Raw genomic sequence first — 16,690 nt, 5'->3', positions numbered from 1 at the left:
AAATTATTTTAAGCAACACTTTTAAAAATATAAATTCCCAGCACCTACTCCAGATTGACTCTCTAAAAATCTTTTATCTGTAAAGAGGTCCTCAAGTGATCTTAATGTATAGCAAGGTATGAAAAACAATGTTTTAAATAACACTATCCTAGATGTCTTTTCCTTCTAGGATTCAAATAATTTCACAATTATTTCATTTTAAACTTAAAGCCATTATAATAAGTTGATTATAATGACATTGAGACATGTGGGGAAACTAAATGACTTATTTAGAGGTATCCACTTGATAAAAGTGAATTTGAAGTGATAAATTTTCTCTGATTCTCATGTAGTTCATTTCTCTTTTTCAAAAAAATTTATTTTCCTTTTCATTTGAATGGCAAAGAAACAGAAACAAAGTGAGCTTCCAATAGATGGATTAATCCCAAGATGTCAGCTATAGTTAAGGCTGCGCCAGGTCACAGCTGAGAGGCTGGTACTCAATCCAAGTCTCCCACATGGATGATAAGGACCCAAGCACTTGAGCCATCACTTGCTATCTCCCTGGGTGCACATTAGCAGGAAGTAGAATCGCAAGCAGAGGATCCAGGACTTAACCAGGCACTTAATATGGGATGCAGGTGTCCCAAGCAGTGACCTACACTGTACTCACATCTGTCCCTCCTGTTCCCTGTTCGAAAACCATGTTTCCTTCTACTAAAAATAAGAATAAAATGGAATTCTTATAAGCATAGGTAATTCATTACAAATATACAGGAAAATGCAATTTTGCATTTTTCTAGAAGTTGAAAAAATAAAAACTGATTTCCATTTTGTAAACAGAAACTGCAAACAAGCTTGTGTAGTCAGCCTTTTCTGAAAAATGAGGAAAATAATATTACAAGTTAGATCAACAGAAAAAAAATTCAAATGATGTCATTTTGGGATTACAAGTTCTTAGAAATATTTCATGTTCAGTAAATGGACTTAATGATTAGAAAAACATACAAAACAATCTAGTCATAATAAAATAAAAATATTTTATTATCATAATATAAAACTAAGATTTACAGAACACTTTACCAAGATTTCCCTTACCTAAAGTATCCACTTCTGTAACTGACTTAGTTTCTAGATGAAGGTCAATATCCTTGGGAATGGTTAATGGTTTACTTTCAATGTGACCATTGTATTTCCTATAAAAATCAAACAAGTAATACAAAGAACAAGTACACTGTTATCCCCAGTGCTTATATCAAACTAATTACAAACAAGACTCTAAATTTCACAGTAAAAAAAGAATCAGAATTTCTAACAGTTTATCAAAAATGAAGGTACACAAAGATACCCCCTTTTTAAAGGGGGAAGACAAAATGTACATGTAAATTATTATCTGATTATACAGATTACCAGCAAAATAATTACCTAAATTAGTGACAGTAACTACACTTTGGCTGCAGGCCTACAATTTCATACATGTTTTCTCCTACTCTCTCTTCTGTAGCTTTAAAGACAATATCTCTTTCTTTAGGCACAAGAGTAAAAGCAAATGAAGACAAAGTGTACTTTTCTTTGACATGATACACATATCATATACAGGTATGCAGCACAAAAAAACCCTCATATATATAGATAGTTCTATACAAACAAGTCAAAGTTGAGGAATTATATTAAAATTCATGTACACGAGAAATTCAAAAATATGAAAGGCTGACTGTTGAGTTTATGAAAACTCACATGGAAGAAAATAAAGGAATTTTTCAGGTGCATTTGTATCACTCCCAAATTTAATTTTTAAGGACAAACACACTCAAGTATAGGAAGCAATAAAGTAATTTTTAATAACATTAATTTCAATGATGATAAGCTATTTTGCACTTATTCTTGAATAAACATAAATTTGGAAAGCATCAGTAAAACATTATTTTATAATTTCAATAAATCGAACAGTACTGCTATTAGGAACAAGATGGCATCACTAGTGTATCTCACTGCAAGTATAGAAAATGTTCAACATATAAACATTATTGTAAATCAGTAAAACTATTGATTTTAATGCATTTAAGAATTCAAATGTTTACAAAATGAGTGTTATACTATATAACCAAATTTTATATATGTTGGACATGATAATAATAAAAAGGCAAAGGTAGAATAGTTTAAAAGAAACAGAAACTAAAACCTAACCTGGATTAAAATTCTGTTCCTTAACTAGTTATGTGAATTTTTGCAACTCACTTAACATCTCTGATTAACAGCTTCTCATTATTATGAATTAAATTATTAGGTAAACAGTGTTGTTGTGTGGATTAAGTGTAACTGTATGCAAAGGTGTTTTGTAAATAATAAAAATTATAGGCAGGGATATTTTATTTTTTAAAAACCCTAACTACTGAACTAAAGAAAGGTTTACTATTTCAATGATGTTCAAGTGTATTCCTGAGAAGTGAAAGAGTGACAATGACATTAGGAAAGACAGTCTTCTCAAGCTTCCAATTTCATGCCAATCACTCATGTTTCAGAGAATTTTTTTAGTACCTACAAATATATTAGGCCAGGTTAACATAATTTTTATGATACACATGAAAAATGTGGTGGCAATCTGCAGTCCTTAAAATTTTCTAATATATTAGAATCAAGATTTCAGAGTCAGAGAACACATAAGAAGTCCGTCTGGAACCCCAGTAGAGGAAAGTATGGCTCATGCAGAAAAGCTTAAACAATAGGCACTTTCCTTGAAAATTCAATGTAAATAAAGATATAAAATACTACAGCTAGAAGGATCCTTCAAAATGTCTCTGTTCAGTCTTTCAGTTCCACAGATGAGGATACTGAGTCCATTCAGTGAGGCAGTTCTCTTCATAAACTCTTAACAAGAATGGAACATTCCAGAGCTAAGTGGGAACTAAAAAGTTGCACTGGCCACACCTTTTAAAGCGAAGAAACTGAGGCCCAAAGCAGGTTCGTTTGCTCAGTAATACATCAAGAGTAGTAGCAAAACTCAGAAAAGAATCCAATCCAGTTGACATTTTCAAGCGAATTGTCTCCCTCAACACTCTACTAAATTAAAAAAAAAAGATAGTCATACTATTTTCATCATTAAAACTCACGGAAAAAGGTTAACCATTCTTGAGGAAAACAATCAGCTTCATATTTATGTATTAATTACTACCTAATGGATTTTCATCTCAAATTTATCAACTGCTTATGGCATAACCTGTACATGTTTTTTTTATCAACGTATAAAATAAATTTAAATTTATTGGGTTAACATTTAGCACTTTAGAAGCGCAGCTTTATAACATACCTGTCTTTTTTGCTTTTCCCTCTTTGTTGCTTCCCTGCAAGAATTCTTAACTCTTCTTCTGTAGGATGTTGGTACCACCTCAGACTAAGGGAAAAAAGAACCCTTTTAAACAAGGCACTTAAATTCACCAGAATTATTTATTTATTCTACACAAAGTAACTGAATTTCCTATTTGTGTTGACACTGCAGGGAAACATTAGGTGAAACTGTAATCCAAACCAGTTATTGCTATAAGCGACCAAAGGCTTTAGATTCAAATCCAGCAAACACTTACAAAGCACTTACTAGATGCCAGGCCCTGCAATGCTGTCTGGATATTGTTTACAATCAACACTATTAATAATATACACTAAGATTATACAGGGCTTATTATTCAAAGTGTATGAGGCACACTCTCCAGTAAAATGGGCAGGAGCACATTTATTCTCCACCCACTCTTCATTTGAAAGGATTGACAGTTACCTTAAAGTTGTTGAAATGCTCTCACATTTACAGGTAGTCTTTCACTCGTGTCTCTCTTCTAATTTAGCTTGAGAATTCTCAAAGTTTATGTATGTAAGAATTAGAGAATTACAAAACCCTTTCCTCTTGGCTATACCTAACCTTCTTCAGTTAAGGCTCCAATAGTAATACAACTGTTGAATACAACAGCATGAATTCAACTCCACCATGCAAAATACCCACAACAAATCATGTATTCCTTCCAAAGCACAAGGAGACTCATTTTGGATTGTTGTCTCTCCTAGTGGTCCCACTATCTACCAGTCACCTAAATTTGATACTCAGATCTTGTCTTCCCCATACTCTTTCCACATTATCATTAATTCCATTCTGCAGCTCTTAAAATGTGAAACTGCCTGCTTAGGCTTTAGTTCAGTCTATCTTCCCCTGCAGCTCCATCCACTGTAAAGGCTCTCTCATCAGTCTCCCTGCCTTCCCCAGGGAACACTCCTTGTCAAATCTGTTGAGCCCACCTTTAGTTATTTTTCCATAATGGAAATCTTATCAAGGTACATGCCTGTTTAAATCTTTTCCAATGTTCCTCACAGGGGAAAGCAATGAAAAAAGCAGCTAGGCAAGGTCCAACAGCCTGTTGTTATAAAGGAAGAAACACAGACCAAAGTAGTGCTACATTTTTAATAAAAAATATCCCAACTTCTAATAATACTAGCGACAGATATTTTGTTCTTAAAAAACAGTACAGAATTGGCAATTTGAGTATAGACTGGATACTTGATGATATTAACGAGCTGTTAGAAATTTTTAGCTATGATAATGAGATGGTGGTAATTTTTTTTTAAAGCCCATATATTTTAGCGATATACTCTGCAATGTCTATGACTGAAATAATAAAATGTTTGGAATCTACCACAAAAACAATGGGTTGTAGGGAGGAGAGATGGAGGGGAATATATGTAAAAGAAGTTTGGCCACAAGCTATTAATTGTGAGGAGTACACAGAAGTTCCTTATTTTGTCTACTTTTTTTAATTTTGAAAATTTCCATAGAAACTACACATTACAAGGCCGAAATGTGTACAGAGTTTATGACCTTCTGCTTCTACAGCTTTTCATGATCTCCAGAGTCACCTTCAACCTCTCCCCATTTGAATGTGACACATTCTGGCTTAACTAAATGACATTTTACTCCTCACAAATCTTTTCATCCTTTGGGACACCCTTTTCACTTGTAAGCACTTATGCCCTTATCTGGCAAATGCCTAATTTATATATTTTGTTTACAAGGCAGTCTCTTTTTGGTGTGATAAAGAATATTTGAGAAATCTTCATGAAGTTCATGGAAAATGCATGTTATAAGAAATCATGCACAGATTTCAACATTTTTTTTTGCACCAATATAAACCCAGTAACATTTCTGAACAGTATTTAGTTACAAGCACTAAGAAAGGTAACAGTTTAAAGAGAACTCTTATCAGAGCAACATGAATTCCAGTAAAACTGAAGTAAGAACAAACATCAAATTTCTGATGAAATTCAGATGGAAGAACAGTGAAATCAATGATGCTTTAGCAAAAGTTTATGGGGATAATACCCCAAATAAATTAACAGTTAACAAATGGATAACTCATTTTAGGAAGGGATGAGACAATGTTGCAGCCCACAGTGGCAGACATCCACGTCAACCTGGGAGGAAAAAAATTAATCTTGCCCATATCCTAATTGAAGAGGAGAGATGATTAACAGCAGAAACAACAGCTTATACAATTCTGAAAAATTAAAATTAAAAAAATTAAAAACTTAAGAACAAGCTTTCTGGTCAAAGGTTGCCAAAATTGTTGTGCCTGGATCAGCTAGACAAGATCAGAGCTTCCAATGTAAATTTTAAACAAGTGGGGATCAGGTCCTGAAGCAATTCTCCCAGTACAATCCTGAAGACAAAGCAATAGCTACCGAGAGGAGGACATGGTCCAGTTTTTAAAGCAAAAGTGGACCAGTCGAGAGCAAAAGTCATGGCAAGTTTTGGGGGATGGCTAAAGTGTTTTGCTTGTTGACCTTCTGGAGAATGGTAACATCTGCTTATTAGAAGAGTGCTTTTGGGAAAGTTAGCTGAAGTTTTCACAGAAAAATGCCTGAGAAGGCTTCACCAGAGTCCTTCTCTACCACAGTATTCATTTCTCTCATCAAACAAGGACAAATCTGCATGAGTTTCAACAGGAAATCATTAGGCATCCTCCTTATAGTCCTGACTTGATTCCTTCTGACTTCTTTTTTTCCTAATCTTAAAAACTCTTTAAGGTGTACCAATTTTTAGTAATAATGTAAAAAAGAAGGACTGGATTGGTTAAATTCTCAGGTCTCTCAGTTCTTTAGTGATGGACTAAATGGCTAGGGTTTCAACAATTACAAGCGTATTGAACTTGATGGAGCTTATGTTGAGAAATCATTTATATTTTTAATTTTTGTCATTTAATTCCACTTTTCCACAAAATTTTTGAAGTCTTTTGGTACCTGTTTTTTGTTACCAGATCCTAGCACAGAGTTTCCGAAGTCCTTTGAATAATCAGAATGATAGGGTTAGCTTTGTTAAGCTATTGACGTGAGTGTAGTTGGCCCCCAGATAACTCCAGGATAGGACAGGGGCTTGGCACCACAAATACAAGCACATGACTAGAGATCTGGGGTTTTTAGCCACCTGACTTCAAGGGACACGAGAGCAAATGAAGATAAAGCTCAATCATTTAAATCAATGTATGAAATCATGTCTATGTAATCAAACTCCATAAAAACTCTGGACATCAAAGAACAGAGGAATATCCTGGTTGGTCAACACACTGATGTTCTCAGAGGATGAAATCTGACTCCACAGGAAGACTGCATGGAAATTCTGTACTCCTTCCCATACCTCAACTCAGGTGTATCCTTTATAAAAAGACCATAATCACAAGTCAGCAGTTTTCTGAGCTCTGTGAATCAGTCTAGAAAAACACTGAATTTGAAGGAATGGTGGGAATCTCTGAATTTGCTGCCAGTCAGTCAGAAGTGCAGGTGCCCTAGCTACCGTAGAACTTGTGGCTGGTATATCAAGTGAGGGCAGCTCTATGGATGGAGCACTATGGGCTCCATGCTAACTTAACAATAGTTAAGTGTTCCAACTGAATTGCAATTCACTCAGGTGGTGTCGGATTGGTCGGACTGAAAAGAAATGCTACCTTAACTAAAAATTCTTGGAGTAAAGATTTTCAGACTTACTTGTTTTTGTATACTTCAAAGCTAGTACAGTTACTGGCATATAGTAAGTGCTCAAAAAGGATCACTGAACCAAAGTACATCAGTTTTATTCTTAGCTTAATGGTTTTAAAATAAAATATATACATCAACCAGAAAGTCCTTAAATTACAATTAAAATGTAAGGAGGCACTTCCTGAAATCTTGAGTGAAGTCCAGAACTTTAACTTACAGTCAATTCTTGTTATTCGCGGTAGTTATGTTCTACAAAGTCGCCGCGAAACTGAACCATTGATCCTAGGGGAAATACAGGGTTAGGTTGCTGTGAGCCTCTGGTCACAACATTTTTATAAACTGATCAACACATAATCCTTGTTTAAGGTGTGTTTCTGTTTAAGGATACCTTATTTTACATCTGTTGTTAATAGTGAATTCACACCAATAGTTTGTACCTCATGCCTAAACAAAGTTTATCTAATGAGTGTAATCACAATAGCATTTTCCTGAGTTCTCTGAATCTTTTTAGAAATTCCTTACCACAAGGCAGATTGTATCTTTGTGTTTTGGACTACAACACAATCATTCTGCAGTATGATTGGAGGTCATTATAAACAATGAGATCACAAACAACAAGCAGAAACTGAAAGAGCATGGCCCAAATACACCACAAAATGGATCCTGTTTGCATTATGAGCTGTGAATAAGAAGGCAGAGTTACTTTATTAGAGCTCAGTGGGGAACCCACAGAGAGGACCACAAAAATTTTTTACCACTCTGTGTAAATCCAATAGGAAAGCTGAACATGTATTGATTAAGGGGTACCAAATAAATTTAGCAAGTATGCAAATTAAATACAGAATCTCAAACAATGAAGAGAGTAGAACATTTAGAAGAATACTTAAGCCATTCACAACAACTAAAATTAGCTGCTGTTTAGCCTTGAGAAATAACAACACGCAGTGAAAGAGAACTCTTGGTGTAGGAAAACTTAGGCTAAATTTAGAGTCTTACAATAATGAAATATGTTAAGACCTTTATATTTTCTAAGAGTCATTGTCTTTTTAAATATACTCAACTTTGTTCAATATTATTCTGTAAACCCATTTTCTAAAGTGGACTACATTTATTATAGTTCTAATGGATCACTCAGGGTCATCTTCATTAGTAATAATTAGTGTTCAAAGCTGAAATCTAAGAATGCTGGATGCTTTGAGGGCCACTACTTCTACTCTATTACTCATCTGCTAGCTCATGGAAAGCCCACTATGTTCAGGCACTCTGCTATACAATGGAGAAAGAATCACACACAACAAAGTCAAACCTCCTGCCTTTTTTGATTTTCCACTTTACTTGCGATAGGATCCAGCCAACCAAAAACAAAACAAAACAAAACAAAACCACACATATATACACAAAAAAATATGAAAAATCAACTACAAACTGTGATGTTACATGAAATAACCAGATAAGTGATGAAAATAGAGAGTGGATGAAAAAAATTCAGAAATGACATTTGATCAGCAACCTAAAGGTTGCACAAAATGGAGGGAAGAGCATTATAAGGAAAGAATAGAATGTCAAAAGCACAGACGCAAGAAAGAATACAGCTATTGCAGTAATTAAGAAGCCAATATGGCAGTAGCTTTAAGGACAAACACAAGAGGAAGGCTGAAGAGGCTGAAGGGAACATGCAAAGCCTCAAAGTTCATAGCATGGAGTTTAGATGTTATGCTAAAATAGTGATCTCAAAGCAGGAGAGAAACACTTCAATTTACATTTTAACGTCCCTTTGCTGCTCTGTGAGTTAGAGGAAGGAAGAAAAAAATAGCAGAGAAGTGGTAAATCAGCAGGTCTTGATAATAGACTAAAGGTAGAGAGTGAAAAAAATTAAGGTACACAGGATTACACCACACTGATGACTTGAGGAAGACAGTGGTATATTTTCTGATATGGAATAGAGCAGGAAGTAGATATGCTGAGTTTTAAGTTAAGTACCTATGAGATGTCATGTGAATATATCAAGGCAACTACATATTATAACCTGAAGATTAGAGATAATTTGAGGTCATTACATGATCATGGTGTTGAAATCCATGGGAATACAATCATGGTAAAAGTCTAAACAGTTAGAAAAGAAGTGCAGACAATTCATCTAACAAATATGACCATAAGTGGAAAGAGGGAATTGGGCCAAAAACTTTGGAAACGTTAAGGAACGGCTTCGTTTTTTACTGATGGAGGAAGGCAGGGATGTGACTCTTCTTTATTTGTTTTTGTAGCAAAGTCTGGGTGAAGGTCAGAGGGAATGGGACCCAGAGCAAAAATGCAGAAATTGGGCCCTGACCCTTCTACCATACACCAAAACTTAAAAATATTTCTTTTTAATTTAAGTAAAGAGAGGGTGCACTTGTATTTAGGATTGCGGGTCTAGCATTGTGAAGAGAATGAAGGGCTCTGCTTCCAGAAGCTGAGTGAGGCTGAGGCATGCCAGGTTTGAGGATAAAGCATTTAGCTACAAAGCAGAATATATAAACACTGCCAGGCAGCAAGGAGAGGCCATCTGAGGACTGAGACCATGAGTATAAAGTAAAACACTGAAGTACGGCTGAATGATTGTCTTTAACCATCAGTGCTTTTTTACACAACTGGATCCCATACTACATGGTTCCCACTTACTATATACTGTATCCTGGTCTCAATTTTCAGCTTTTTCCTTTGCTGTTGGTTGGTAGATATATCTATCTCACCAAAATGACTGCCTACTTGCAACTGCTGTACTAAGCCTTTGTAATTTAGACAAATATAAAAGTTTGTTAGATTTTAGAGCAGAGGTTTGTCCTGGCAGTTAAGATGATGCTTGGGATGCTTGTGTCCCACACTGGAATGCCTGGGTTCAACTCCTGGCTCCAGATCCTGATTCTAGCTTGCTGCCAAAATGGACTCTGGGATGCAGCACTGACAGTTCAAGTAACTGGGTCCCTGCAACCCAAATGAGAGACCTACATCGAGTGTCCACCTCCCTTTTTGGCCTGACTCATTTGCAGTTATTGCAGTTATTTGGGAGTAAACCATATGGAGTCTATACTCTTTGTCTACGTCTCAAATTTTTTAAGAACTTTATTAGGCCAAGAAACTATGTAGCAGGTAATAATAATAGTAAGAAAAAAATATAACTTAAGAAAAATGTTTTATGTCTATAAGTTGAGCAAAAGTAACATGTTATGAAATTGCACATACAATCACATGAGAGGAAGTATGAAAAGATTAGATGGAGGAATATGAAAAGATTAGAAGGTACTATAACACAAGTTACAAATGCTTGTCTTTGGGTGATGGTAATATCCTTATTTTTACTTTTTACCAACTTTTCAACTTTTGCCATATTATAGGCCTGTTAGTTTTTGAAATGGGAAAAAAATAAACTTCTTAAAAAATAAAGACTGGGGTCAATGTTGCAACAGGTTAAACCACCACGTGCAAAACCAGCAGCATCCCATATCAGACTGCTGGTTTGAATGCTGGCTCTGGTTCTGATCCAGTTCCCTGCTAATGTGCCTGGGAAGGCAGCGGAAGATGTCTCTGTCGCCCATGTGGGAGACCCGGATGAAGGTCCCAACTCCTGGCCTCAGTCTGGCCAGGCCCTGGCTATTGTAGCCATTTGAAGAGTGATTCAGCAGATTAAAGATTGTGCTCTAGCTCCCTCTCCCTCTACCACCTTCCCTCCGTCACCCTGCGTTTAAATGAAAATATGCATTTTAAAAAGAAAAATAAAGTCTAAGTATTAATAGGATCTCACTGAAAAACCAGAGCTCTTACATTTGAATTAAATATATTAATTTCAACATATCTTATGACATTTACTTTGGCTATTTAGTGACTTTTTCACTTATGTTCAGACTATCATCAATTTCTCAGACAGTAACACGAATTTCTAGGCACATACTTCACTAATCTATTGTAATAATCACCTCATATAAACCACATATAGAATATCAGGGCATTACAATGCTTACTGAAGCATTTCAAAACTACTGAAGAAATATGTGGCAGAAAATATAGGCTGTACTAACCTAGATTTTATTTTAAAAAGTTGAAGAAGCAATGTCATTTATAGCAAACCACTTCAGAAATTTTAGAAAATAAAACTCACAGGGGCCGGTGCTGTGGCACAGCCAGTTAAAGCTTCAGCCTGCAGCACTGGCATCCCATATGGGTGGCCAGTTCGAGTCCTGGCTGCTCCACTTCCGATCCAGCTGCTACGGCCTGGGAAAGCAGTAGAAGATGGCCCAAGTCCTTGGGCCCCTGCACCCACGTGAGAGACCCAGAAGAATCTCCTGGTTTCAGATCAGCTCAGCTCTGCCCATTGCGCTCATTTGGGGAGTGAACCAGCAGAATGCAGGACCTCTCTCTCTCTCTCTCTGTAACTCTATCTTTCAAATGAGACAGAGAGAGAAGTCTTCCATCCGCTGGTTCACTCCCCAGATGGCTGCAACGGCAGGAGCTGCACCGACCTGAAGCCAGAAACCTGGAGCTTCTTCCGGGTTTCCCTCGTGGGTGCAGGGGCCCAAAGACTTGGGCCATCCTCCACTGCTATCCCAGGCCATAGCTGAGAGCTGGATCGGAAGAGGAGCAGTCAGGACTAGAACTGGAGCCCATAAGGGATGCTGGTGCTTCAGGCCAGGGCTTTAAACCGCTGCACCACAGTGCCGGCCCCACCATTTTAAAATTTAAATAATCACCCAAAACTCAATTTCAAGACACACAATATAGGTCACTGTTATGAACTGAATGTTTGGGATGAAAATTCTTATGTTAACATCTAGTCCCCAGGGTGGTGGTACCCAGAGGTGAGGCCTTTGGAAGGGAAGTAGGTGATGAGGGTGAAGCGCTCATGAATGTGATCAGTATCCTTTGTTGAAGGGACCCTTTCTGCCAATATGAGGATTACAGGGACTGTTGGCAGTCTGAAACCCAGAAAGGGGCTCTCACCAAAACCCAATCACACTGGCATCTTTATCTCAGGTTTCAGTCTTCAGAACTGTGAGAAGTAAGCTTCTCTTGTTTATCAGTCACTCAAGCTACTGTTACAATCCAATATTCTGTTAAAGCAGACTGAACTAAGACAGACACTAAAGACAATTTTTGTCTCCATTTCAAATCTTCTCAATATTGATTAGTCAAAAAACAAAACAAAACAAAACAAAACAACAACAAAAAAAACACCTTAAGAGAAAACAAACACCACCACTTAAAATCTAGACAATCTTTCAGCACAAGTAGCTAAAATAACATTTGTTTTACACATTCCCTGCTGTTTGCTGGAAATAATAATAATACTCTGGAAGTGGAAGTTAAGAGAGCTAAGGCAGGGAAAGCAAGGATTCAGGCATTTTATTAGGATAGTAGCTGAAGGTTTAGGCTTTTCCCTTAGGTCACAGGTCCTACCTACTGTGCATCTGAATAGTAGGTTTCACACACCAAAGGGAACTTGCAGATTGTTGGATTGGGCAACATGCAACAGAATACAGCCAAAAATATTTAAAGTAACTGAATATGAAGGGGTGTTAACACTATCTTTACCCACATGGGATGAGACAAAATCAGTAAATTTGACTATAATATATTTTTGATGGGGACATAGGAAGGAAAGGAGCATAATAAAGTGAGAGCTTAGGGAGATAAATAGGAAGAAAAAAATGCATGAAGTTTGAGCTAAACATTAGGAAAAAAGATAGCAGGTTCAGCAAGGAAGCTATATAGAAAAAGCAGTATTGTCCTCATGCAAAACCCACTATTCAAATGTACAAAAAATGCAACCTATCACTTACCTTTCCATGAAAAGAGGGGCCAAGCAAACTTCAAAACAAAAAATAACTTTAAGTACAACAGAAAGTAGAGAATACTTTTGACTACAAATCAGTGTATGTTGGACATGATAAAGAATATCTTTAGGTAACAGGAGAAAATGTTAGAACAAGTGTTCCTTAGGTTAGGTGAGCCTGCTTACATCTAAAGTACTGAAAAAGTAACTTCTCAGGACTCTTTCTTTCCTCTAGAGAGGAAGAAATAGGATGAAAGAATTAGGCTCTTCACAGAATTTTGTTGGGTCAACAATATATCTCATGGGTTCAAGAAGTCAAAGAGATAGGCCAAAGAGATCTCAATACTCAAATTCTTGTTAAGGCAGGAATCCGTTCAACACAACGTGATAGTCATAAAAATGTATGTAGAAAAGGAGAACAAATAACATTTTCTATAATACAGAAAATTCCTTATTCGAAGTGCTTGGGACCAGAACTGTGTTGGATTTCAGATTTTTTAAGATTTTGGAAAATTTGTAAGCAACATGTAAGAATATCTATTGGTGATGGAACTCAAGTCTAAACATCAAAATAATTTATGTTTCATATATACATTATACACGTAGCCTAAAAACATTTTAAAAATATTTATTTATCTGAAAGAGGGAAAGACACAGGGAGATCTTTTATCTGCTGGTTCATTCCTCAAATGGCTGCATCAGCCAGGTCTGGGGCAGGCTGAATGCAGGAGACAGAACTTCATCTTGGTCTCCCACGTGGGTGGGAGGGGCCCACGTACTTGAGCCATATTCCTCTGCCCTCCCAGACACAAGAGTAGGAAGCTGGATGGGAAGCAGAGCAACTGCGAGTTGAGCCAGTACTATAAAATGGAAAGCATAAAAGCAGCAGCATAACCTGCCACAACACCGGCCCCCTGAGAATAATTTTACATAGTATTTTTAATGTGCCTACATTTTAACTGTGACTCATCACATTAAGTCAGGTGTGGAATTTTCCTTACGGTGTCAAATCAGCGCTCATTTGGATTTTGGAGCATTTTGGATTTTCAATTAGGGATGCTCCATATGTATTTTTCTATTTTAAAAAGTTGGAAGGATAGAATGTAAGACTTCCACAATTTAGAAACAAGGAATAAATTTAATCTCAAATGACAAGACAAAAGGTACAGATTGAAGAATAAATGCTATTTTTAAACTCTACTCCTACTTACCAAGCTTTGGTAATCAAAGTCAATACTCACGGGCTTTTTAATTAAGTTAGAATACCTGATCATGCAGCTACAGAGAATCCATAAAAACACAGTAAGTGGAGAGAGACTGTATACTACTCACAATCTAAAGAATATATTCTAAAAGGTACAGTACAGCTACAAAAAATGAAAGAATAATGTTAAATAAATTACTCTTCAAATGCCAACAGAAATCACAGTAGCTGCAGAAAAGTTATACTTGTCTCCCCAACCAAATCTAAAACTCAGTTCAAGTATGACAGCTCCAGGGCAAGATAGGGAGGTGGATGAGCAGTCATAAACAAAATATATATAGCAGTCTCCCCTTAATGGAGCGATGTACTGCAAGACACAGTGGATGCCTGAATCCACAGACAATATAGGTATATGCTACAAATGCTATATTTTTCCTATACATACTTAAGAAAAAGTTTAATTTATAAATTAGGCACAGTGGGGGATTAACAATAATTAGTAATAAAATAGAACAATTATAACAACATACTGCAATAACAGTTATATTAACATAATCTCTCTCAAAATATCTTATTGTACAATACTCACCCTTCTGGTGATGACAAGAGATGATACAACGCCTATGTGACGAGATGAAGTGAGATGAATGATAAGGTGAGTGATGTGGCATTAGGCTACTACGTAGTGGTTAGCTGAATAACCTAAGTGGCTACTATGGGACAAATAGATAGGTAACATATACAGCATGGATAGACTAGACAAAGTTGATGGTTACGCCTTGGGTGGGAAGAATAGACTAAGACAGCACAAGATTTCATCATGCTACTCTGAACTGTACATGATTCAAAACATAAATTGTTTGTGTTTACTGAGTTTTCCATTTTTTTTCTCTTCTGAATTTTCATACCACAGTTGATTGCAAGTACTGAAACCACAGAAAACAAAATCACAGATAGAAGGGAACTACTATTCTACACTGCAAATCAGACCTCTAAAAGAAGTCTGGATCTGTTTCATTTCTCAGTATGTGAACTTGACTAAATCATTTAAAACTTGTTTTCTCATTTGTAAAAATAGAGATGATATCACTCATTGTGGAAGAACTTTACACTCATCAATCTTCTTTTTAATTTCCTTGGTACAAATGAAAACTACAATTCCCAGCTTTCCCTGCACTTTGGATAGAAATAGCCAAAGAGCCCCAGCCTAAAAAAAACAGGCAGTGGCCGGCGCCGCGGCACAATAGGCGAATCCTCCACCTAGCGGCACCAGCATACCGGGTTCTAGTCCCAGTCGTGGTGCCGGATTCTGTCCCGGTTGCCCCTCTTCCAGGCCAGCTCTCTGCTATGGCCCAGGAGTGCAGTGGAGGATGGCCCAAGTGCTTGGGCCCTGCACCCCATGGGAGACCAGGAGAAGCACCTAGCTCCTGGCTTTGGATCAGCGCAGTGCACCGGCCGCAGCACCAACGGCAAAGGAAGACCTTTCTCTCTGTCTCTCTCTCTCACTGTCCACTCTGCCTGTCTTAAAAAAAAAAAAAAAAAAAAAAAAAAAGGCAGTGATGAATTACGTGTTTCTAAGCTTGACAACCTAAAATCTGCTGAAAGAATCATAACCCATTCTCTCTTCATGTGCTACCTGGCCCAGCATCTGAAGTAGCAGAAGGAACAGAGGAGCCACAAGAGTGAAGAAGTTCAAATCCCTAAGTTACCACTTGGAGAACAGCTGAATCATTGTATAATTACCTTGTGAGAATCCACGGAGAGCTACCCAACCCCCTTCTAATTCGCCATTTAACTCTGATCCCTGTCTGAGGAAACCAAGTGAGAAACTTCTATTAATTTCAGACATTGATTTTTCACAGGTCATAACATATTTCAATGTGTTTTCCCTCCCACCTGGCTTAGAATGTATACATCTAAATCAGGTAACAGAAAAAAAATTGTCAGCATAATGCTTTATGCAAATACAAAGCAAATATGAACAGGATCAAGCTATGCTAAAATCATGTAATTTTTAAATGTTAAAACATAGTTTCAAAATACATGTTAACAGTAATATGTTCCTTTAGAAGAGCTAGAAACTAGTCAATTGTTTTGATATTAAAAAGATGTTATTTCTTAAGAAAAAAAATGCCTATTCTTTCTGGTGTAATTACTAATTTAATTCTTCAAGGTGTTGACTCCTTTGGGAAAAATGGCTTCCTCATTCAGCATACCACAGTCAGGTGCTACTTCAAACTCTCCATTTCAAAAGAGGTCAAAGTAAGATAGCAACAAGTACTAACAAAACAAAAGTCATAAATTTTAACTAATGCATGAACATTTATTTACAAATTAAAGTTAATGATACATGTGAAGTAAATAAATGAATACTAAGACAATATGTAGTTTCTTCTCTCATAGTCATGACTGATCTATTGTGGATATCTAAACATCTATTTACCTGAAGAGTTCTATCAAATAATTCTATTCAATAGTTACTCCCAAGCCATGCTACACTATCCGGTTTTTAAAAAGTCCTCTTAGGCCTCTTCCCATACATTCTTTTAAGCATTTACAGACCATAAGGCATTGCTCTCATACTTCTCTTTCTTCAGTGCAATTTACATCAGAAGGTTTGAAATGGAAACTATCATTTCTGGTAATATTTTTAGAGGCAGGCACTTGGGACAGCAGTATGACACAGCTTAAGA

At 36.6% G+C, this 16,690-nt stretch overlaps 1 protein-coding gene and 1 long non-coding RNA gene across 6 annotated transcripts in view; both read right to left on the bottom strand.

The window, feature by feature from the left end:
• Positions 1-16,690, bottom strand: part of TMEM161B (transmembrane protein 161B) — a 77,525-nt gene that overhangs the window by 34,455 nt on the left and 26,380 nt on the right. For 4 of the 5 annotated variants that reach the window (XM_062212430.1, XM_062212429.1, XM_062212428.1 and 1 more), the window contains 2 exons: positions 3,287-3,370; positions 1,078-1,175 (listed from right to left, as the gene is read on the bottom strand). In XM_062212430.1, coding sequence (XP_062068414.1) covers positions 1,078-1,175; positions 3,287-3,370 — 182 coding nt within the window. Of the gene's footprint in view, positions 1-1,077; positions 1,176-3,286; positions 3,371-4,304; positions 4,315-16,690 lie in introns of those variants that run through there. The other variant, XM_062212434.1, reaches the window with a different exon arrangement.
• On the bottom strand, positions 4,309-15,974 carry LOC133774596 (uncharacterized). Its single transcript, XR_009868100.1, has 4 exons — positions 15,741-15,974; positions 14,587-14,618; positions 7,205-7,269; positions 4,309-4,376 (listed from the first exon to the last, which is right to left on the bottom strand). It is a non-coding gene; the product is annotated as an uncharacterized LOC133774596 (long non-coding RNA).

The sequence above is a fragment of the Lepus europaeus genome, chromosome 15 (genome assembly GCF_033115175.1).
Source record: "Lepus europaeus isolate LE1 chromosome 15, mLepTim1.pri, whole genome shotgun sequence".
Lineage (NCBI taxonomy): Eukaryota > Metazoa > Chordata > Mammalia > Lagomorpha > Leporidae > Lepus > Lepus europaeus.
The sequence above is the reverse complement of the archived record's forward strand: the minus strand, read 5'-3'. Positions and strand labels throughout refer to the sequence as shown.